The 23,943-nt window shown below is 42.8% G+C and overlaps 1 protein-coding gene across 7 annotated transcripts in view; it reads left to right on the top strand.

Annotated features, from left to right (window-relative positions):
* The window catches only part of PLCH1 (phospholipase C eta 1), a 153,876-nt gene that overhangs the window by 93,775 nt on the left and 36,158 nt on the right, over positions 1 to 23,943 (top strand). For 5 of the 7 annotated variants that reach the window (XM_077348630.1, XM_077348632.1, XM_077348628.1 and 2 more), the window contains 6 exons: positions 4,308 to 4,401; positions 6,609 to 6,812; positions 9,380 to 9,500; positions 12,445 to 12,616; positions 19,318 to 19,425; positions 21,196 to 21,357. In XM_077348630.1, the coding sequence (XP_077204745.1) occupies positions 4,308 to 4,401; positions 6,609 to 6,812; positions 9,380 to 9,500; positions 12,445 to 12,616; positions 19,318 to 19,425; positions 21,196 to 21,357 (861 nt within the window). Of the gene's footprint in view, positions 1 to 4,307; positions 4,402 to 6,608; positions 6,813 to 9,379; positions 9,501 to 12,444; positions 12,617 to 13,147; positions 13,232 to 17,649; positions 17,719 to 19,317; positions 19,426 to 21,195; positions 21,358 to 23,943 lie in introns of all 7 variants that reach the window. The other 2 variants (XM_077348626.1, XM_077348627.1) reach the window with 2 other exon arrangements.

Here is a 23,943-nt window from a genome sequence, read left to right on the forward strand (position 1 = left end):
TCCTGGGATCTCCAGTCTACAGCATTTATGTGAGACAGACAGATCTGTGGGTATAAAGTTAAAATGAATAGCTGATGGACTCCTACTTGTATCTTAGCTGGACGAAGACAGGGTCGCAAGCCTCTTTCACCCACATTGTTCCCTCCCCCGGCTGCTGGGGGGAAAAAAACACAGTATAAGATGAGTACTATCTTCCTCCACCAGGTCTAATAGCAGTTCTGGATAGTGGTTTCTACTGAGAAAATAATACTGGGGAAAGGGCTACATCCGCTCATTCTCTGAGTCACAGCTCTGATACAGTATGGGGCCCCAATTGCTGTTGAACTTTTAAAACACTCTTAGGAGATCCAGTGATAACAGTTCTTTTGAATCTTGTCTAGTTATGCAATCATCGAAGACTAATTAAACCATTTGGAGTCAGATGATATCTGCTCCACAAATGGCAAGTTTGAAGGACATTACTAGTGGGAAACCACTGGCTATACTGAGTATTGCTTTTGAAGCAGCATAGGATTCTGATGGGCTGTTGTGAACAGAATGTAAGTGAAGAGACTGGCAAATGATAGTGGTCTTACCAAAATTCTTTTGGCCTCCCTTGAAATTCTTCAGATGCTTGACCTGTGGAAAAAATACAAAGCTATAAACTTGGACTGCATTCCGCTTTAACTTAAATAACAAGCTGGAGATATGGGGAAAGTATCCTTTTTGGCTTACCACAGCATTGTTTGAGAACTTTTGTCTGAGAGGTATTCTCCAAATTTACTTCTAATTTCAGTTCAGGGAACCCTCATTGCAAGGTTTGGTTTGGTTTCTGTTCTTAGAATGTTGATTCTAGACTTCTAAATTCAGTTGCACTTAACATAAATATTAACTGCCTGGTCTGTTTGGCTCTCATGAAGCTGAGGTAAAAATGGGTTATTGGATCTGGTCCTGATTTTTGTTTCTTGCTCAGGTCTTGCTCACTAAGTCTGGCTAACTACGAAAATGCCTTTTAGGTTCAGCACCTATGTGATTATTTTCGTTTTGTCTGTATAATATGTAACAAAGAGTTCTATCAATGTATTTACATATTTAATATGTATTTGTATTGTAATGCTGTAACATCACTACTCATATTGTGAACTGGGGTGAAAAAGATGAGGGCAGTTTCAGTGAATGGGGACAACTTGATCTTCAAGTTGTCCCCATTTTTTTTTAATCCAGACGTGTTGTCCATGACCCAAATGAAGCTGAGCACTGTATAGTCCTGCTGATTTCCATTGGAGAACTTTAGCTCATGATCAGTGAATGGGATTTAAACTGAGTTTAACGTTGGTTGGATTTGGCTTATTTTTCTAAAATAGGTTAAATTGACAGGCGTCTTTAAATATTTAAGCAGGGCACCTTGTGATGAGTCATTGGATTGTTATGAACCTGATTCATGTCTCAATATAGCTAAGGTATTTGAATTTAAGACTATATTTGCTACTTAATAGTAAATGATGTGGCGACATAAAGCCATGAAATTAGCTCTCTGAAACCCCGAACTGACACAGTTCATGCATGTAGAAATTAGTCAGCTACAATTACATGTAGTGACCACAATTTGGAGCACGTTTAGCTGTAATTACAGTCATTATGGATTTAAGAGACGGTGGTTTCTAGGCAGATTTGAGTGCTAACTATTCATTAAGCAAGGGCCACAAAGCAACTCCAGTGCTTAACCTTGGCCTTTGAAAAATAAGCACTGATATAGTGAGAGAGGTAAACAGAAAACTCGAAGCTGTGTTTTGAATGCATAAGCTGTGAACCAAACTGTGGCAAACAGGGGGCTGTCCTACACCTGAGAGGTAAAACAGCCGCTCTGCTGTTTCACACCTGGGCCTATGGAAGTGCTGCACAAGCATCCAGTCCCTTTTCAGAGGGGAGTGATGGTGGAATGTTGCAGGGAAACAGAACTTGAACAGAGTCCAGTTCTGCCTCAAAAAGGCAGTGAGTTTTTGGGTCTAGCTCAGGAGAAAACAGTTTAAAAGGAAGCTGGTAGTGAATGGCTTAGCGCTACACCTGGGAGGGATCAGAATACCCAATTGTTAGGCCTGCCTCCTGGATCATTGTACCATTTAGTCTTATTATTTTATTATGTAGTCTTATCTTTGGAAAAATGTATTCTCTCATCTTCGGTCCTTTTCGGTCCTGGCCCCAACCTGGTGGAATGAGCTCCCGGAGGAGCTGTGGGCCCTGCAGCAGCTTCCATCTTTCCGCAGGGCCTGTAAAACTGAGCTCCTTGTTGGTTGTGGTTGTTGGTTGAGGCTGGACAGCAAGGAAATCAGGCCCCCCCTATAGGATCAGAGTAGCCATAGCAAATGCCAACATTCTCCCTCCCCTCTTTCTCCCTCCCCTCCAGTACGGTTTTTTCGAGGTACGTTGTACTTAGTTAGTGTTTTTTTCCGCCACATGTTTGTATTGTGTTTTATTGTCTATGGGTTTTTTAATTGGGGTTTTTAACATTGTAACTCACCTTGAGCCTCCAGGGAGAGGCGAGTAATACATTTAATAAATAATAATAATAATTCTTTCTCAAGTGGTTCAGTCTATTCTGCCCCCAGCCCATCCTTGCCACATTCTGCTGCATGTGTTTACAAGTCCTGACTTCGGTGTAGAAAACTGAATTCCTGTTGAAAAAGCCTGTGTGAATCAATTTCTCCCCCCATCATCACCTTCTCAGGCTTTCATCTGGGTGACAGGGTGACATTATCTGATCTTGGCTGGCTAATATTTATCAATAAATACAAAATTATATTTTAATGTGACCTGTGATACAAACATATACACCATCATCTGATAGTTAACAAAAACATCAATGTATGATAGTGTTCTAGAGGTTTCTGGTGAGGTTTATTGTCCTCATTTGCCATCTTGCTCAAAACAAAAAGAGGGAAGGCCTGCCCCACTCTTCTAAAGGAGATGTTTTTACATGAGATTAGCAGGCAGGATTTGACATGTGTTAATATGGAGATACAGTATTAACAGAAATAATTTGTATGAAGTTTCTTTCTAGGGAATAAGTGATTCAGAAACAGAAGAGAATGCAGAGATGTTTCCCCCTCAAGCAGGAAATAAATGAAGACTGAGCACAAAGTAGATTTAATGAATGTTATAAATGAGGTCAATTTTGGTTTTTAGAGTCTGAGATGTTCACAAGAGGATTTTTTTTTCTCTTTAGTATCCAATCCATCATAGTTGTGTGATAAACATTGTACATTTAAATGCCATTGAAATCAAGCTGGGAGAAGTGATGCCTGTTGTGTGTTCCATGCTATATTTGAAAAAAAATCCGAGCACAAAAGAGGCTCAATGTTTATTATCCATTTTTATCTTGTTAATACACCCCCCTCCAAATACAGCTTCTGGGACATCAGAGAATCCATTCATGTCCTGAAATCCAAATGATAAATGAATAATATTGCAGTCCCAATCTAGAATTCCATATGAACTGGCATACCCAGAAGCTCCTGCTGGGGTTCTGACAGGGCCCTGCTCCCACTTGGGAGCTCATTCCACCAAGCTGGGGCCAGGTTGGGGCCGGGACTGAAATAGTGCACAGAACAGCTGGGGTCTGATAGGTGTATATATTTGTGTTGACAATACGTGAATGCAGTAGGAGATTCTTTGTATTGGTTATAGTACAAGATAGTAAAAATTAAAGGCTTCTTCCTGTAAAATTAAAGGCAATCACTCAGCTCCTCTCTGATTCAATACATACAGCATGAAACAGAGAACTGGGATGGCTCTGTGCTTTGTAGGAAAGGTAGGGGGACGGTGGATTGGATCCTGTTGATCCATTACAAGAATAGTTGCAGTTTTCATCATATCAAGGAGCCGTTCACTTCCTTCTCTGCAGGAAGGCTCCTTGCACCAGAAGAAAGCACTGCCTTTAGTGGAAAGGATTCATAAGCTCTAACCCAGCATCAGGGAGGGGGTTGTATATGGGGAAGAAATATTAAAGGGAGGGCTGTTACTAAAACCCCATTGCCTGACAACAAAGTAGTAGTTTAGATCAAATATGGTTGCAGTTGTGATTGCTAATTCTCTGCAGTGTTGTTCTCCTCCCTGTTTTGAAATTCAGGATGTTGACCCAAAGCACAAATCCCCAGCTTTTAAAAAGGTCATGGAAGAATACTGTTACTGACAGTGGTATTCATGGTTGGCTGCCTGCAGACTGTGGCCGTGGGATTTCCAAACAGATTCTTGGGCCTGCAGTAGATTTTGACATGTTGGTCACCGAGTTTGAAAGATGAAAAAGTATATCATTGTTGTCTTTGGTGCAGATGAGTAATGTGACGACCGAGTATTGTCTGGACATCATAAGTAAGTTTGAAGTTTCTGAAGAAAACAGGAGTCAGAATGTCCTGGGCATAGAAGGTAACATCTTTTATTGTCAGCTGATATAGACTGCTGGTTATATTGCTGTCCTATGTTCAAAAGAGTCTTGAGAAACATTTTCATGGCAGAGTTTAATATGCAAAGATTAGGAAGCTGAAACGTGAATGCATCCAGTGAAAATTGAGGGCATTTTAAATATATGTGAGAAGATGCCAAAAATAGATAAGACTGCTAGCAATAGAATTGGTTTGCAATGCAAACTCTGTTTAGCTATGGATTTTCTGATCAAGATAACAAATGTATACATATCTACAACTTGTTCCTGATGCAACAGCTGCCTCTTCATGTACATTGCTTTGTATACAAAGCAGAAATCCTGTCTATCAGCTGTTCAGGTGGTAGCGAGGGGGTGGGACTGGATTAAATTCCTTGTTTCTTGCCGAACAGCAGGTTTCAGCTTCTTATTAATGACAACATGTGCTCAGCCGTAGCTGATGGAACAGAACTTGCATATATAGCTCTGCATTGAGTCTGGAGGCATAGAAATGTTTCCCAGGCTCCAAACACTAAGAAATAAAATCTAATTTTCAGGATGGTCGTTTAGTTCATCCCAACGGCAGCACTGACAACCTGTGTTGTTTTGTTTGCGGGTGGAATGATTTTGTTGATGGGAACTACACTAGACAGTGTTGCGTAAATCTGCACATTGGAATTGGCACACCGAAGCTCTCTAGGGTCAGGGAGAATTGTTCTCACTGATGTCTTTTCCTGAGAACGTGAAAGAAAACAGGAAGTCAGAAGACAAACTTAATAAATTGTCTTGGGAAGTTCTGGACCTTTTTGTAGTTTATCTTCTCTCTTACTTACTTTAGAAATTTTTGCATATTCTTCTTGAATCTCTTCTTTGTGTGGGGAAGTGTTCTTAAGCCAGTTTGGTGTAGTGGTTAGGAGTGCGGACTTCTAATCTGGCATGCCGGGTTCGATTCTGCGCTCCCCCACATGCAACCAGCTGGGTGACCTTGGGCTCGCCACGGCACTGATAAAACTGTTCTGACCGGGCAGTGATATCAGGGCTCTCTCAGCTTCACCCACCCCACAGGGTGTCTGTTGTGGGGAGAGGAAAGGGAAGGCGACTGTAAGCCGCTTTGAGCCTCCTTCGGGTAGGGAAAAGCGGCATATAAGAACCAACTCTTCTTCTTCTTCTTCTTAATGTCTAGCACATTGGTCTTCAGATGGTCAGCTGAGAAGGTTATGCAATCATACCATTAATATTTTTTTTCTTTGTTGTTTGGGTTTCCTTTTCCAAAAAAGCAAGGGAGGAAAAGGAAGATGCTGGTAAAGGAAAATGTGCCCACATCTTTTTTTTGCTATGCATAAGGTATTGTGGGAGGTGCAGAGACTTCTTATCTCTGCATGATAAGCTGCTTTGTAAAACATCCTGCGTTTTAATCATATATGAAAAATTGCTAGCTTTTCTGCAACTCATAACCCCAAGGACAGAAATTGGCATGTATGTTGTTTGGTCCCATAGCACAGCTGGGGATTAAAGTTGGGTCCTGGATGTGTAAACTTTGGAAGAACTCCAGGCAGAATATCTGAATCCCTTTACTTGCAACATCCTTCCTCCAGCCATTTTCTAATGATGGGGCTCTAAGAAGAAATGCTGAGGGGGGGGGATGGGAAGAGCCAATGGGGGGAGCGCAGCAGATTCAAGTCTTCCCTCCCATTCCTTTTCCATTGTGCCTAAATTCAACAAGGCCACTGCAGACCCGATAGATGGAGAAAAAAGCCACTTTTTCTTCCTGACTTCTCTCCTGGTTAGTTAATAATACACCACCCACACCCACACACATACACACACACACACACACACACACACATACACTCTGAAGATTCTTATTCAGATCTTCACTTTGCTATAGTGTGACCTGGGGCAAGTCGTGCTCTTAGGCTAACCTATCAGAGTCCTCATGAGCAGGGGCAGTCAACCTGTGTTCCTCCAGATGTCCATGGACTACAATTCCCATGAGCCCCTGGGAATTGTAGTCCACGAACATCTGGAGGACCACTGGTTGACTACCCCTGCTCATGAGGATAAAATTGGGGGTTGAGAGGGAAAAACGTGTATGCTGCCCTGTGGTTCTTAAAGAAAGAGTGGCATAAAATGTAATACAACAATAATAAGACTTCTTGTTTATGAAATATCCAATTTTGCACTTAATATGCTTCTGTGCTTTTTCTTAAAGGTTTTACCAACTTCATGCGCAGCCCTGCCTGTGATGTGTTTAACCCACTACACAGTGAGGTGCATCAGGATATGGATCAGCCTCTTTGCAATTATTTCATTGCATCTTCTCACAACACATATCTAACTGGAGACCAGCTACTCTCTCAGTCTAAAGTTGAGATGTATGCTCGAGTCTTACAAGATGGCTGCCGGTGTCTTGAAGGTGTCCTTTTTCTTTTAATTGGGGGTGGATATTGTCAGAGGCTTGACACTGAACCTACGAGTTAAGTCCCCCAGATAGTAAGCCATAGTCAATTTCCATCTGTCTTGATAGACGGACTTAGATAGGTGTGTATTTATTAATATTTTATCAGTGAAAGCTATGGGTAATTTAGAAAGGCAGCATACCCAGGAGCCCCAGTTACTTAGCCCAGTGGTCCATCAAGTCTAGCATCCTGTTTTCCCAATGGTCAGCCAGGTACCTTGGAAGGCCCCTGTGTAAACAACACAGGGGCCTTCCAAGGTACCTGGCTGACCACTGGGAAAACAGGATGCTAGACTTGATGGACCACTGGGCTAATCCTACAGGGTTCTTATTTATAGGAAAACTGACAACGCTGATAGCCATAGTTTAGAACAGGGGTAGTCAAACTGCGGCCCTCCAGATGTCTGTGGACTACAATTCCCAGGATCCCCTGCCAGCAAATGCTGGCAGGGGATCCTGGGAATTGTAGTCCACGGACATCTGGAGGGCCGCAGTTTGACTACCCCTGGTTTAGAAGAATGATACTTAAGAGGAAATATACTGTAGTTCGTTAAGTATTTATGCGGCTGCCAGAGAGAAAAAGGAATGATTTTTTTTTACCCTGTCTCCTGAAGGAATGTCAGAAGGAAATTCCTATTAGATCATTTTGACAAAGTAGCAAAAAGAACTGCTTAAGTACTGCTTTGCCCCTCATATTCTTGAAGGTACAACTGACAGTCCTGATTATTCCAGAACCATAGTCTCAGTGCAGGGGCTGCATTATCACAGAGTCTTCTCTTGAGTAAGGGCTTTTAGATTTACTTCCCTTTCAAAACTTTGTGCACATGTGGGAACCCTCTGTGTGGCAGGGATTATTTTTTCACTAAAACACTGAAATTAAATGAATGAGTTCCCACTCAATTTGATGGCCTTTGAACAGGCTATCCCCCCCCTCCACAGCACTGACATGTTCATATAAATGACCCCCCTCCCACACACACACACACAAAACATGGTACAGTGCTCTGACATGGCGTATTGCTTTTAACTTTTTCAACAACATTGTTGGTCATTGTTGATTGTAACATGTACAGTTAGGGATTTTGCATTGGGGGGGGGGAACCATTTAGGAAGGCTCAGGACCCGAATATAAACATTTCATTAGAATGCAGTATAATTCTTCAGAGGGCTTGCTCAAACAATCCTGCCTTCAAAGGCTATTGCAAAAAGCTGAACTAAAACTTTCCAATTATTTAATGAACTGTTTGGCTATGTATAGGAAGTTCTTAAAATAGCCTCTGCAAAGATCACTTACATGTAAATGTAAAATGTTTTTCAATATCAACTGAAATAAAATATGCTTTCTATATACTTTGGATAAATTCCTCTTGCGTTTCACCAATTTATGCAATAATACTAATGATTTGAAATCAAAATCCAATTGTAAATCACCCCAGTCATACATAGACTGCTTTCTGTCCCTGCAGAAAATTGGGAATATCTCACTGTTGCCTTTGCACATATAGCTGCCTTACCATTGCAGTCCTAAACAGAGTTACACCATTATAAACCCTGCTCTAAAGGGGAGGGGAGGAATTACTTGTACATGTTTGTACAGGTCATCCTTCAACAGAATCCAGAACTGCATATGAATTCCACTGTTCAGATAAAGCTTTCTCAGTTATCTTGTTGGAGGAAGCATCTTTCTGCATACATCTTTAAACTCTGAGACTGAAGTAAATGGGGCAGCTCCTTGTAGGCATGGCAGCTCTATGGATAATGATATCTTCCAAAGGATTAGTGCAAGGGTAGTCAAACTGCGGCCCTCCAGATGTCCATGGGCTACAAGTCCCATGAGCCCCTGCCAGCATTCTGTAAGTATAGTTTGAATCAATGAGATGTTACTGGGACCAGTAGAACTGGGGCAGATAAGAGGACTATGCCCATACAAATCTATAGCTCCTTGAGAGTTTTAGAATTCAGGATTTAGAGAGAAATGTGTGAAGTGGTGAGTGGTTGGTTAGAAGATCAGATTGCCTTAATTGAGGCAGTGGGAAAAACAGTCATTGTCAAGGAAATAGCTTTACTCCCAGCTCAGTTTTACAGTATTTTTATACAACTCAGATCTCCTTGGTTGGCCAACAGGATTATCCTGGGGCCAGTTTTGTTCCATGTATATTCAGCTAACATTGGCCAAGAAAGCTATCACACAGTAGGCACAGCCCTAGATCATCTCCCACTGAGTAAAAGCCAGTTAGGTTTTTGCTCAGCCTTTTGTCATACTTTCCCACTTGCTAATTACACATGGTGGTAATAATAGCAAAGCACTCAGCTTTAATCTTTTGCCAGCGTGAGCGTGGTAGATTATAGAAGATGAGACTTGTTACATGTAATAAGAGAATGTCCATTTGCTCAGCAGGACTTGCACGTACCTGATTTCTTATGAGCGCTTGGAACAGCTCTGTCCGCCCCTTTCTAGGAAAAAAGGGCCAACCGTGTCCTTGAAAAGGATATTTGTTTAATGTGCTGCCTTCCTGTCTTAACAGTTGATTGCTGGGATGGTCCAGACGGAGAGCCTGTAGTGCACCATGGTTATACTCTTACTTCCAAAATCCTCTTTAAAGATGTAGTAGAAGCGATCAACAAAAATGCCTTTACCAAAAATGAGTAAGTGTAATAGTGACCTTAAACACATGTAGCAGTTTATATGGCATAGTTTATGCATATCAATTTAATAATTGTTTCCGGCTAATAGATAAAATCCTAAGGTTTTGGTCAGTGTTATGTTTATGTTGCCAGATTTTTTAAAATGTTTTTAAAATGTGGGTTAAAAATATCTCAAGACAAAAGCAAGTTGTATCTCATTGATACAATCACATTTATTTTATTTTGATAGTAGAAAGGGATACTGACTAAGGATGGGCTCGAATCACATTTTTGTGGTTTAGTTCATGGTTCGTGACTGAATACAAGCCAATACAAAACAGGAGGTTGGTTCGCAAACTGAACCGGTTTACAATGTTTCATGAACCCTACTTTCTGCTCCCAGCTGCATTTCTTGGGGAGCAGAAAGCAGAGGGGTTAAATGGCTTTGAGAAACTTAACCCCCTGCTTTCTGCTCCCCATTGCTCAACCCATATATGAACGGCAGAAAGCAGGGTTTTAAATTGCTCTGAGCCACCATGAACTGTTTTTAAATTTAATGGAAGTTCATGGCAGCTCTTCAGTTCATGAACAATGAACTCACTAAAATTGGTCATGAATTTAGGTTTGCAAGCTAGTTCATGCCCACCCCTAATACTTACTTTTATCCTGTGGTCAGTGTATGTGTGGGTCATTTGTATAGGTTCCCACTTTGTTCTCACCATGCTATTCATGAGGATGCTTCTGGCCCCAAGGAGCAAAAATTTAATGGTATATAGCAGGAATGACCATTTTGTGAATGTTGCTCCAGTCATGGCTCATTGTGTATAGGCCTCTATGGCTGAAGATGCAGTATAGAGAAACGCAGACCTTCTTTTTCTTCTCTGAAATGGGGAGGGGGAATCCACTCTGACTCACAGACCTGCTCAGTCATGATTTTTTTTGAAGCAGGTATGGTGGTTAAGACTAGAAAAGATACAGTGACGTTGTGGCTGTGCTACTTTCACCTGGGGAACTGTGGGCAATTATGCCAGCTTGTTGCTGTCTTCCAAGCATAGGGACCATCTGCAGCTTCAGGTTAAAGGAGCTGTTTATTTTGAGAAGACTTTTATTTATTGAATATAAAATATATTCTGTGTAGTTTACGAACAATGGACAACCCTTCTTCCCAGTAAAAATAATCTATGAGATCGCAAAATAAGCCTATCCCATAAGAACATCCAAGTAAAAAGCTACCCAATTAAACCCTCACATTGAAAAATACCTTAGGAAATCCATATTATGATAATTAATTGCAACCCCCCCCCAGTAAAATCCATTAAAACTGTCCTAGCCCATAATAAACTGTTAGAGCTATTAAAGGCTATTACTTCTCCCTCAGGAAACAGAAATGATATAGCCAGGAGGGCCCCCAATGGGAAGGAGATCCTCAGGGCTAGGACTAGAAATGCCAGCCTCCAGGTGGGGTCCTAGGATCCTCTGGAATTACAGCTCATCACCAGACTACAGAGATCAGCTTCCCTGGAGAAAATTGATGCTTTGGATGGTGTGGTGTTGAGCCCCACTGAGGTCCCTGCCCTTCCCAATCTCCATCCCCAAATCTCCAGGAGATTCCCAACCGGGACCTGGCAACACTACCGCCTTATCCCCTGGTGGTGGCCGGGGGTGGTGGGGCAGCAATGGCAGCCCTATGTGGGATCATTACGGAGCAATCTAATATCCACCTGTGATAGAATTCAGAGCAGAACCTCACTGACAGAATTCAGTGAGCAGCAGGGAATATCATAGAATCATAGAGTTGGAAGGGGGCATACAGGCCATCTAGTCCAACCCCCTGCTCAATGCAGGATCAGCCCTAAGCATCCTAAAGCATCCAAGAAAAGGGTGTATCCAACCTTTGCTTGAAGACTGCCAGTGAGGGGGAGCTCACCACCTTCTTAGGCAGCCTATTCCACTGCTGAACCACTCTGACTGTGAATTTCCCCCCCCCTGATATCTAGCCTATATCGTTGGACTTGTAGTTTAAAAGTTTATGAAAACAAAGATCATGGCATCTGGCCCTCTCAATTCATGGCAAATAGATGGGGAAGAAATGGAGATAGTGACAGATTTTATTTTCCTGGGCTCTAAGATCACTGCAGATGGGGACTGCAGCAAAGAAATTAAAAGACGCTTGCTCCTGGGGAGGAAAGCTATGGCAAATCTAGACAGCATCCTAAAAAGCAGAGACATCACCCTGCCAACAAAACTGCGTTTAGTCAAGGCTATGGTATTCCCAGTTGCAATGTATGGCTGCGAAAGTTGGACCATAAGGAAGGCCGAGCGTCAAAGAATTGAGGCTTTTGAACTCTGGTGCTGGAGAAGACTCTTGCGAGTCCCTTGGACTGCAAGGCGAACAAACCGGTCAGTCCTAGAGGAGATCAACCCTGACTGCTCTTTAGAAGGCCAGATCCTGAAGATGAAACTCAAATACTTTGGCCACGTCATGAGAAGGAAGGACTCCCTGGAGTAGAGCCTAATGCTGGGAGCGATCGAGGGCAAAAGAAGAAGGGGACGACAGAGAATGAGGTGGCTGGATGGAGTCACTGAAGCAGTAGGTGCAAATTTAAATGGACTCCGGGGAATGATAGAGGACAGGAAGGCCTGGAGGATCATTGTCCATGGGGTCGCGATGGGTCGGACACGACTTCGCACATAACAACAATGTGTAAAAGAATTTCTGGACTAGGAAGCAGGAAACTAAATTTCCGTTTTCCACTCTTCTTCTATTGGGAGAGATGGGCTACTTAACTAATAGGTGGTTTTCATGCTTGGTAGGGTTTCCATCCCATAAAGAAGATAATGGAATTAAAGGACTGTAGAAATAAATGTGTTATATTAACACACAAGTCATAGTTATTGTATAAAAACACGCCGGATTTAGTTATGGGTGAATTGTTGACGCCTTGCATTCTTTCCCCTCTGTTAGGTTTCCGATTATATTGTCTATTGAAAACCACTGCAGTATTCAACAGCAAAAGAAAATTGCTCAGTACCTCAAGGGGATTTTTGGCGACAAACTGGACTTGTCTTCTGTGAGCACTGGGGATTCCAAGCTGCTTCCAAGTCCTCAGAGTCTGAAAGGCAAAATCCTAGTCAAGGTAAATGGTGACAGAAAGTGATAAACCATAGTCTGCAAACTGTTGCTGTCCTTCTAATGCCTTTTTGTATTCCGAGTTGAGATGAGGTGAAAATGTGTTATCAGAATATAGAGGCAGCTGGACATTGTCAGCGGGACCAGGTCTACTGCCACTAGCCATCATCTCTAATAGATTTGGTTGGATTTTCTTTTTTTACTTCATCAGAAAGGATGACAAGCCATTTCCCTGCCCTTTGGGGGCATGGTGGGGACTGCAGCTTCACACAAGGTGATCTGGACAAAGATATGCTTTTAATTCTCCTGATTTCATGCAATCTATACTTCCCTTTGATCTGCCTTACATGAAATTGTTGCAAAACGGCAGTTTAAAGGGTGATTGCTTCCATCCTTTGAGATCCCTCTAGCATTACCCTGAGCTAGCATATCTTCCCTGCTCCCCGTTCCACCATGGTTGGGTCCCCCCATCCCCACCCCTTTAATCTCATCTCAACTCATATACCTGAATGCTGGCAATTGTTTGATCTCTTGTCAGGTTGCATCCTCTGTATGCCCCCTCACACTATTCCAGGGCAGAGATGGTGGAGCCAGGTACAGTAGCTGTGCCCCAGATGAGATGGTATGTCATGAATCCCGTGGGCAGGTTGTCACTGAATGTATGTGTTTCACTGCAGCACAATCCCACCCATTCCCCACTGTGGAAACAAATGTGTGTTTGGTGGAGAGATGGACTACAGGCAGTGTTGAACCTGTGAAGCTGCCTCAATGTACAGGCAGATTCTTGCTCTATTGAGGTCAGTCTTGTTTCTTCTGACTGGCTGCAACTCTCCAGCTGAATAGAGATCTTTGGGTAGAGATCTTCGGTGTCACCTGCTATCAAAGCATAACCTGGAGATGTGAGAGATGGAAACAGGGACGTTCTGTATGCTTATACAGGTACTGTGTCACTGAGCAAGGCATTCCCATTCAGCTAGCAAGAGAACAGGCTGAACAGTGTGCAGTCCTACTCTGTCTGAAGGGAGAACCAATTTGACAGCCCATATGGAGAGGAAGTTCCTCCAAGTTTATGGGTCTGCTTCTTTGCAGGGCTTCTTTGCAGGCCCTGGTCACTGTTGATAGCAACTTGGTTAAGCAGTCTTCAGGGACTTTCTACCTGATGCTTTAGGGTACTCTGAAAGATTAGATCAGGAGTCTACCTGCTTTAGGCAGAAGCAGTCTCTTTCTGAGCCTTCTCCTCCAAGGCTGTTGCCTAAAACTTTGCAACAAGCAACAAATAAAACTATCAATGTATCCATTTTCTCTTTTGAGGCCACTTGGTGTCTTGGTCTGGGAAAAGTTCATTAGGCAGCCACAATGGGTGCTTACTAGGGAATAACAGCTAGAGCGTTTATGCCATGCAAATTGATTTTTGACGCCAGAGGCATACAGGAGACAACACAAGGGACTAGAATGGGCCTGTACTCTTTGTTAGCAGCACCTGTGTAGGGAGTGTTCTTGCAATGGATAATTCCCTTTTTTGTGAAAGATGGACATCAGGAGTACTCACCTAATTGTAAAACCCAGATAACTTTTGAAGGATTAATTGAGAAATGGTTGGACTTGTATAACTTAAAGTTGAGAAGGGACAAGAAAGGGAGTTTCAGTGTCCCCCCTTCAGCAAATGGTTTCAAGGCTTTCCAAACAGAGACTGTGTAAGAGCAATGAAAGGGGGGACATCTTAGAACCCTGGAAGACTGAAATACTGGCATATAATATTGATCACTGTCATCCAAACCCATGCCTGGTGAAGAGAGAAAAAGAAACAGCAGTGCTGTTTTCAGTGGCTGTACCTCCTCTAGTGTTTGTTTCTACCCCATTTGCCAAGATTGCATACAGGCTGGAGGATTCAAACTGAACTTGGATCCAGATCCCCTTGCTGCACTGTTGATAGCCAGCCTATTCTCTTACCCCCTCTTTTTTTGAGAGCTAGTGATTTCTCTATAGAAATGGGTGTTTGTGCATGGCTGGGCAGTCTAATGCAGGGGTGCCCAGAGGGTATGGTGAAACCCATATGGTGCCTATCAGAAAAAGCTGGGTGATGCCCTCACCATTGTGTTGTCCTTACGTGTGGTGCTTCACTTTTGTTCATGCTTGTGGAAGTATGTGATGGGGTGTACCATTTGGGTAGCAGACTAAAATTTCCATCTGCTCCAGCCATTCAGAAGCAAGTCTGTTCATATCTGTGTAGGATTGACTCATCTCTCTTGGTTGCCAACTGGCTTCTATTGAGATAGGTATTGGCAGACTGATCCCTGGATTCACCTGATGCATTTTATTTCCACCTCCTGTTTTGAACCGGTGATATGCCATTAGTGATGTAACGATTGCAAAACATATGGAACGAGCTTTCTCTGTAGTTCAGTGCTGCTTGCATGAGTACTTGGCACTTGTCAAAAATCACTGGTGTCGGTGAGCACTCTTTGTGAGGTGTGCTTTTAATTTCCAGAGCATCAGTCTCTGTCAGACCTTTTATTAACAGCACACATCACCTCTGAAGTGCTCCTGCAAGAAAGATTTTGTCATTCTATGTTGCATTATTGATTCAACAAATCAATCTTGTACACTCAGTATAAAAAATTAACTGGTGCATCAAGATAGTCCCATTAAAGCACCAGAGAAATATATAAATACTAACTAAATAAAGAGTAAAATAAATGCATTGTGTACTGGTCATTTGCTTTGGGTAAATATTTTCTCCAGGCCAGATTGGCCAGGGAATCTTGGTTTTTTGGGGGGTGGGTGGGAGGGTGGGCATCATTTGAACATAGAATTGGGGTCACTGTGGGTAGTTGATGAATTTCCTGAATTCTGCAGGGGGTTGGAGTAGATGACCTTGGAGGCTCCTTCCAATTCTGTGATTCTAAGAAGTAACCAGAGCTTGTTGATTAGATGTAAATAATTAAAGGTATATGCAAGTGGGTGGGCATGGGATTTTTGGCTCTTCCCTGGCCCTCTTTTCAATCATCCTCCACTGGGAGGACAAGTAGGACTGCCTTGTTCTGCATTGTGTATAACTGAATCATTCAGACGTAATATCAGGGCTTTCTCAGCATCACCAACCTTACAGGGTATCTGTTGTGGGGAGAGGAAAGGAAAGGAGATTGTAAGCCCCTTGGAGCCTCCTTCGGGTAGAGAAAAGCGACATATAAGAACCAACTCTTCTTCTTCTATTTAAAAATATGTGTGAATCAGGAGAGGGTCAGCAAATGAATTTCTTATGGAGGACAACAGTGGAAGCTACTTTGGGTCCCTCTTAGACCGTTTATGCACTGGGAACTTCACTGCCCCAGATCCTGGGTAGGAGCAAAAATCAGGGGCAGATGAGGCGCACTGGGCCAAATGCTCCCCGGTTTGGGTGCGGGAAGAGGTGGAGCAACCTGCCACAAATAAAACTCCAGCCTGCAGCCTGGCATGAAACCTCCAGTGCATAAACGGTCTTTGAGAGAAAAGTGGGGCATAAAAGAGAAATATATACTTTCACCTCCCTGCTCTGTGAAACTTTTTTTTTTGTTGAAAGGTTTGATTTTCTTCTTTGCTCACATGGGTGGCTTCCTTGTTCTTGTCTTTGTGCTGCTTCTGATTTAGAAGTTTAAATGGTCAGAACTCAACAGAGTGTCAGCCTTAACCTTCTCATTTTATGGAACAGAATCACCTGCCAGAAGTGAAAATAAAACAACCTCATCTCCTTTGACTCAAAGGCATACTGACAAAAAGTGTTGCTCAGACCACGGCATTTAAAAATGACTTGACAGGATAGAATGGGAGGCACCACTGAATAGCCCATCTCTCTGTGAATTCTACCTGTCAAAGGCTTGTATTCTGAAGGCTTTGTTATTCCTGCTATGAAAGTGGTCATGTCTTTGTGTCTTTTTAAAAAATTGACCCTGTCAGACTGTACTTGAGAAATATGAAGGCCTTGGAACTGTTAAACCATGGCTGAATAATAGAGTTTTTAAAATGCTTATTACACCCTTTAGCTATCCCCAGTACTTTAAAATCTTGTCAGTCCAAGTGTTCATGTTATTGAAGTTTGTTGTCAAATAAAAGAAGCCTAAAATTAAGTCCCAAGACCTGCTTAACAGGTAACGTTTAACCATGGATTCTTGCCTCAGTTTTGGCTAAGGTCACAAATGTGCAGGGTGAGACCAGGGTTTAGCTAGCTGAACTAATGTTGACTTCTGGAATGTGTGAAAGCTGAAAGGATCTGCTGATCATCTAGTTACCAAAGAGACACAGCAGCTACCTTAACTGCAGATTGCTTTGTACAGAACTAATATGTATTTATGTCTACTGAGAACCATGGTTTGAAAGCCAGCTTTGGACCATGATTTCATACCCTGATTCTTAACCATTACTTGGATACTCAGAGGTAGTGTTTTAACCAGAGTTCAAGAAAGCAAGCCATGGTTAAGCATAATGGGTTGTGTCCTAGCATCTGCTAATGATAGAGACTTTTACCAGAGCAAGAAATCTTCCTCCAAGAGAAGAGGTGTGTTGTGCTGGTGGAAACCTCCTTGTGTAGGAAAAAAGGCTGCAGGGGTAGCAGAACAAAATGCAAAAAGGAGGTCAGGACAATGTTCACAGTTCTCTCTGCCATTTTATTGTCACAACGTTCCTGTGAGGTGACACAGAATATAGTTAGCAAACATGAAACAGTTAGCAAACATTTAACATGAAACAGAATAGCTACCCAAGGTCATCTAGTGAGGCTGGATCGGGACTGGTTCCTCAGTACTTATCCGGACCTCTTAACTACTATATTACCCTGGCTGACATATGAGCCAACATACGATGCTGAGATTGTGTAGGGTCAGAGGTTGGAACGGGCAGTGTTCTTACTCTGGTGAGTGGAACTGTGAGTGGAAATCGTGTGGACTGTGTGTAGCAGATCTGGATACCAAAGGAAGATGTTGCCCTCAAATTAGCGGAGACAAGGGCAAAAGAATAGAGTAACTTTAGATAAAAATGCCCACAAGAGGATTTTGTTGACTCTTTCAGGACCTTGGACAGCAACCTGAAAGGGTTTTGATGGAAGGAAACGGGATTGACTTTCCATACCAGGACCAGGTTTTTTCATTCTTACTCCCTTAAGGAAGCTATACTAGGAGGGTTTCAGGGCATGTATTGAGAGTTTGCCTGGTGGTGGTGGTGGTGGTGGCAGTGGTGGTGGTTTAACTTTTTCCATATAAAAAAAGGTTTTCTTTGGATACGAGGAAGGTAGAAGGAATTGGGGATGCAGTTGGAGTTGACACAGAAGACAAAAAGGAAACAAAAACATAACATGTATAAACTAGGTGGATAAATTCCCTAGCAATCCAAAATACATTATGTTTGTGATGGCCCTAGAGATTCAAGCTCCTTCATATGTCACCAGCATGAAAAGGTCAAGGAGTCACAGGAGTAAATCAGGCTGTCTTGAACAGTACAAGAGAAACAACAATGTCTGAGATCTCCTTTTATAGATTTTATTTCAGTGGGAAACTGGCTACACCTATATGTGTGACTCATCATTATCATAGTGTCCAATGGTGAATCAGGAGCCAATGTAGAAGACTGGAGAAAACCCTTCACAAATCATGCTGCTAGCTGTCCAGGCTGTTTTGTACAATCAGAATTACCAGATGCTAGGATACCCGTGTCTCTCTTCCCCCATTGCATTATCTACCTCCTCACTGAGACCTCCTGACAGCCAGCAGCATCCTAGGATTATGGTGATACAGACAAATGGTTTCACATTAGACACAGAAGAAAGAGAGTTTAGGGGCGGATGCCTGTTTGCATCACCACAGCAGGGTGTAGACCCATCTTTTTAGGCATTCTGCTTCAGTCATGAACTAGTACTCAAACATTCCCAGAGCCTGTGCTGTATTATATAAAGCGATCTCCCACTCTTCTAAATGGAGCCCGCATGTTTGTTTGCTTTTGTGCTTGCAGGCCTGTTGTGACCCATTAGTGTCTCAAGCATTTAACATACTAATTTACAAGAATGCCAGAGATCCTTAGGGCATATCTGTCACACGCAGGAAAACAGACAAATCTGTTAATTTTTCTGCTGCTCAACAGATTCTGAGAGAAATCCTGTTTCGGTTGTATGAAAGCCATTCTTGCTGTGTAGTTCCAATAAAATTCTAAAAGCAACATAGAGATCTTTTAAAGGTTTTATAAGTTGTCAGGCTGTCCATATTTAAACCGTAGTAAGGCTGTGGGGTTGACACTTGAATGGAAAGATGTTTCCCAGAGCCCAGCTGTTCATGGATTGTTTGACTGAAAGACTTGACTGCCTATAAAATACATACATGTGGTAGAAACTTGGAAGTGATTATAAGGCATTTTAAAGAGAAGTTCCAACCTTTCTCAAAAGGGACTGATTGTTAATCCCATGGCTCATGTAGGGGAAACTAGCAAGAATTAGAACCAAGCTACATTTTTATAACTGTCATGTGATTCAGGTAAGACTGTACCACTTCAGTCTGAGTGCTTCCCCTTATTAACCTCCCCAAAACCATTCCATTAAAATAATTTTAAGGACATATTCAGAAGCTCCACATAGTTAAAAGAAGTCCAAATAAAGAGAAGAAATGCTTGCTTTCTTGTGTCTGCTCTGAGGGGACAGCTCTTTTGTAATTTTAGCTGTCATTAAGACACTGTAACTTTTCTTCTTTTTAGGGTAAAAAGCTACCCTTTAGCCTTGGTGCAGATGCTGAAGAAGGGGAAGTTTCTGACGAAGACAGTGCTGATGAAATCGAAGATGACTGCAAGTTAAAGGTTTCCTATGTGAGTGTATTTTAACAACCTCCTTTAAGGCATGGGCACATGGCTCTTCTACTAGCATAGCCCTTCCCCAGAGTGGGTCTGCTGTGACCATATGGGTCCTCTCCACACATTCCTTATCCTCTCTGTGTCCCCGTTTTGTCTGCTCCCACTGCCAAGATCTAGGTTGTAAGTTCTTATGGTAGTGACCGCTGGTGAAATGTTGTAAAATGGTGTTGAATTAGCAATATCGGTTGCAATGCAAGGCTCAAGATTTTCTTCTTGTTCAACTGTTTCTTTTGTCCTTGTTTCCCCACTAGGTTTGATATCAGTTGATTCTACGGCCTGTATTTTCAGTATTCCCTCCCCAAGCTGTTTTCTTCTTCTTGCCATTCCATTTGGGTTGCACACTTGCTTATAGTAATGGATTTTTAATTTCTTACAGTCAGTGGCAATGCAGCTTTGCCGTTCTGTTGCGAAACAGATGTTCCATTTCAGCCCAGAGGAAGCCATGCTTGACTAGTTTGAAATTTTCCACATGCGCCAAAATAGGCTTATAACAGCACAGTACGAATGTAGTTTGTACTCAGCATTGGCAATAGCAGCTACTCTGCACTGGGAATAGAAGATGCCACTCTGCCAACTGTGGCCAGGATGTGGCTCCATGCATTTGGATGATTCTTGTTTTTAATCATTGATGTTGCCCTCAATGTAACTCTTTTATTTAGCAGTGTATTTTCAGAAGAACTCTTTAATGATATCTCCGTTCTGAAGAGTCTGCATTTTTCAGAATGCTGCACGATGCTAGATAATTGCTCTGCTATGTGAGGTTGCTTCCTAATGAAAGAGATGACATAACTGGGTACTGGAAGCACAGGGCAAAACAAGTGCATGCAGTGATATATGAAGTTCAGTGTTCCTTCTGCTTGAATATACTATTTATTTTTTGGGTAGCAAAAACCTGCAAATGACAGGGGAAGCCATGAAATGCCGCCTTGAGAACAGGGCCTGGAGCTCTTAAGTGTACAACCTTATCTCATCTCCAGCCCAGCTTTCTTCACATGTGTAAGGATGATGTGGCTTTTCCACTACAGGGGCAACTCTGAACCCAACCCATTTTTGCCAGCTGAACCCCACTTTCAGCAGCTTTATAGCGAAGCAGTCAAAGAAGCAAGAATGTGTGTGTTTGAATGAAGTCATTATTATTAGATCTCCTTACTAACTATTATCATATCCTTTATATTGATGTCTGACTTGACATTTTGTTTTGTGTACTTAGTCTTAAAGTCAATCTGTTGGGCTCTGGAAACTGTCAGGGAGATCTGATAGAACGTAATATCAGTGATATAGACTTCATCCTGAGGAATCCAAGTCTGCTCTCATTCATGCAATGGGCCTTTCTGCTTCTTGCCTTCTCCAATGCCTCTCCTGAGAGCTGGGTGGTGATGGCCATCCAGAATGATCTGAGATATTGTATGGGGAGATGTTACTGGGAGGAAGTTGGGGGAAACTAGAGAAACTTTCCACCTCCCCTTCCCCAGTGTGTAAACAGGAGTCTCGTTCTGCTTGTACAAGAGGTACTCTGAATCCAAGCTGGTACTGTGTATGAAAGGCAAACACCAAATTGATAAGGAGGATGACTGAATCTTTAGAGGACATAATACTTCTGTTCCTAACTTAGGCATTCCAGAGGAAATTGTCGGGAGGATCAGAGTACTTGGGCAGAAAGTACCGCTTGGTTTGCTATTTTGAAATCACTCACCATTTGCGTTGGGAATGTCTGATGTATTTCAGAGTAACGGCACGACTGAACACCAAATGGAATCTTTTATAAGGAAGAAACTGGAATCCTTGATAAAGGAGTCTCAGATTCGGGATAAAGAAGATCCTGACAGCTTCACAGTGAGGGCTCTGTTAAAAGCAACCCACGAGGGCCTAAATGTAAACCTGAAACAGGTGAGATTTCCCCTCAGTCTATTTCAAGTCCAGCATTGTTGAGATTGAGGTGGGATTAATATTTATTGCCAGTTTGCTTTTCTTGATTTATGACTATGTTACACTCTTACTAGTTTTAAAAAAACAAACACCTCAAGTGAAGTTTTGACAAATGGCTCACTGAAGGAAAAATTTCATTGAGATTATCTTTTCTTTCGTATAAGAAAGTAGCACATATTTAAGAGATTTTAGGTGTTCTGGAAGAGCCTCTTGTGGCGCAGAGTGGTAAGGCAGCCGCCTGAAAGCTTTGCCCATGAGGTTGGGAGTTCAATCCCAGCAGCCGGCTCAAGGTTGACTCAGCCTTCCATCCTTCCGAGGTCGGTAAAATGAGTACCCAGCTTGCTGGGGGGTAAACAGTCATGACTGGGGAAGGCACTGGCAAACCACCTCGTATTGAGTCTGCCAAGAAAACGCTAGAGGGCGTCACCCCAAGGGTCAGACATGACTCGGTGCTTGCACAGGGGATACCTTTACCTTTACCTTTTTAGGTGTTCTGGATTTAGAAAAACCATTTTGTTTGCTTATTTTGGGGAGAGGGAAGGGAATACATGTTATGTCAGCTTTTGTCAGAACAAGTCTGAGCCTTCGCAGAAAGAGAGTTCCGGTCTCAGAACTTGGTTTTGAGAGTAAGCAGGCAAAAACAGTGAATGCTTTCAAATGGAATGGTGCTTTCCAGAAGATTGCGCTTTTGCGAGTCACTGCTCACTGCTTCAGATACTTCAGATAAGGTACAAGGGACATCAGAGCACCAGGTGGAGGTTCTGGTCCTTCAGTGCTGCCCAGTTCTTCAACAGCACATGCAAACCCAGATGTTCCACTAACACTACAGCACATTTCCTGTGTGCCCTAGAGCAGGGGTAGTCAACCTGCGGTCCTCCAGATGTCCATGGACTACAATTCCCATGAGCCCCTGCCAGCGTTTGCTGGCAGGGGCTCATGGGAATTGTAGTCCATGAACATCTGGAGGACCACAGGTTGACTACCCCTGCCCTAGAGGCAGCCACCACCACTGTGATACCAGCTGCAGCTGCAGATCCTGACCTAACAACTCCCAGAGCAGAGCAAGCTGGGACATCAACAGTCCCCAACACATCATGCTTCACAAAAACAGGCTTGTGAGGGGTGCAAGACCACCTGGTTCATGAATGAACTGCTGAAACCAGTCCAGAGTGAGAAGGCTCCGTTGCTCTATGGGCCTGCCCTTAGAAGTGCAGCACTCATTTGGGGAGCCAGACCCAGTGCTTCCTGTCTTCAGCACTAGCATAGGCTTCCCATGAGAGTGTTGCTGTGGACAATACCATCTTCTCTGGAGTTCAGTTGGGAGGTAGTTTCTTTTGTAAATTGGATCCAGCATCATACCTTCAGTGAAGACCAGAATGAATGTCCCTCGGTGCTCTGAGTGGAACACTCCCATGACACCCAGAAAGAAACTCCTGCATCACCCACCTACTATCCGCGCTTGTGCGGTTGAGTTCCTCAGTTCTGCATCATCCTAGCCGTCGATTATATATAATAGGGGTTTTTCTCTTTTAAGAAGTACATGCAGAACAGTGGGATCATCAACCACAACATGCAGATTTGTAAAAAGACCCCTCTCGCATGTTAAAGAATCGTTACATGCATATGTGCTGTCAAGTCACAACTGATTCACCCCAGCAAAGGGAGCTTTCAAGGCAAGTCAGAAGCAGAAGTGGTTGGCCATTGCCTTCCTCCGCAGAGTCTTTCTTGTTGGTCTCCCATCCAAGTGCCAACCTGACTTCTCCTCTGGGATCTGCCAAGACCAGTGCCTACCAGTTTGGTGTAGTGGTTAGGAGTACGGACTTCTATTCTGGCATGCCCGGTTCGATTCTGCGCTCCCCCACATGCAACCAGCTGGGTGACCTTGGGCTCCTCACGGCACTGATAAACTTGTTCTGACCGAGCAGTGATATCAGGGCTCTCTCAGCCTCACCCACCCCACAGGGTGTCTGTTGTGGGGAGAGGAATGGGAAGGCGACTGTAAGCCAATTTGAGCCTCCTTCGGGTAGGGAAAAGTGGCATATAAGAACCAACTCTTCTTCTTCTTCTTCTTCTTCTTCTTCTTCTTCTTCTTCTTCTTCTTCTTCTTCTTCTTCTTCTTCTTCTTCTTCTTCTTCTTCTTCTTCTTCTTCCTCTTCCTCTTCCTCTTCCTCTTCTTCTTCTTCTACCATGCCACCTATCCTTCCTGAAGAATCATTAATTAAGGAAAAGGTTGTTAGAGGTCAGATGGTTATGGAAAGTTGTTCCAAGAGGTATTTTTTTTCTTTAGAGACAATTTTTTAAGTGGCCCTTAAATATTTAATTTTCTTATAAAAATTCTAAGTTTTCTCAGAGAGGATTTTATTAATATCCTGCAGGGGTAGATTAAAAATAGTTCAGCATCGCTTATGGTGGACATAAAAACATACAGTGCGAGATTTTCCCCAGCCTCTGAAGTAGCACTGTTCTCTTCTGTCATGTCCATAGCTAACATTTGGGGGGTTTGCCCCAAGAATTCTTCTCAAAGGTGACTTTTCAATGAAGAAATCT

Source organism: Paroedura picta, chromosome 8, assembly GCF_049243985.1.
Source record: "Paroedura picta isolate Pp20150507F chromosome 8, Ppicta_v3.0, whole genome shotgun sequence".
NCBI lineage: Eukaryota > Metazoa > Chordata > Lepidosauria > Squamata > Gekkonidae > Paroedura > Paroedura picta.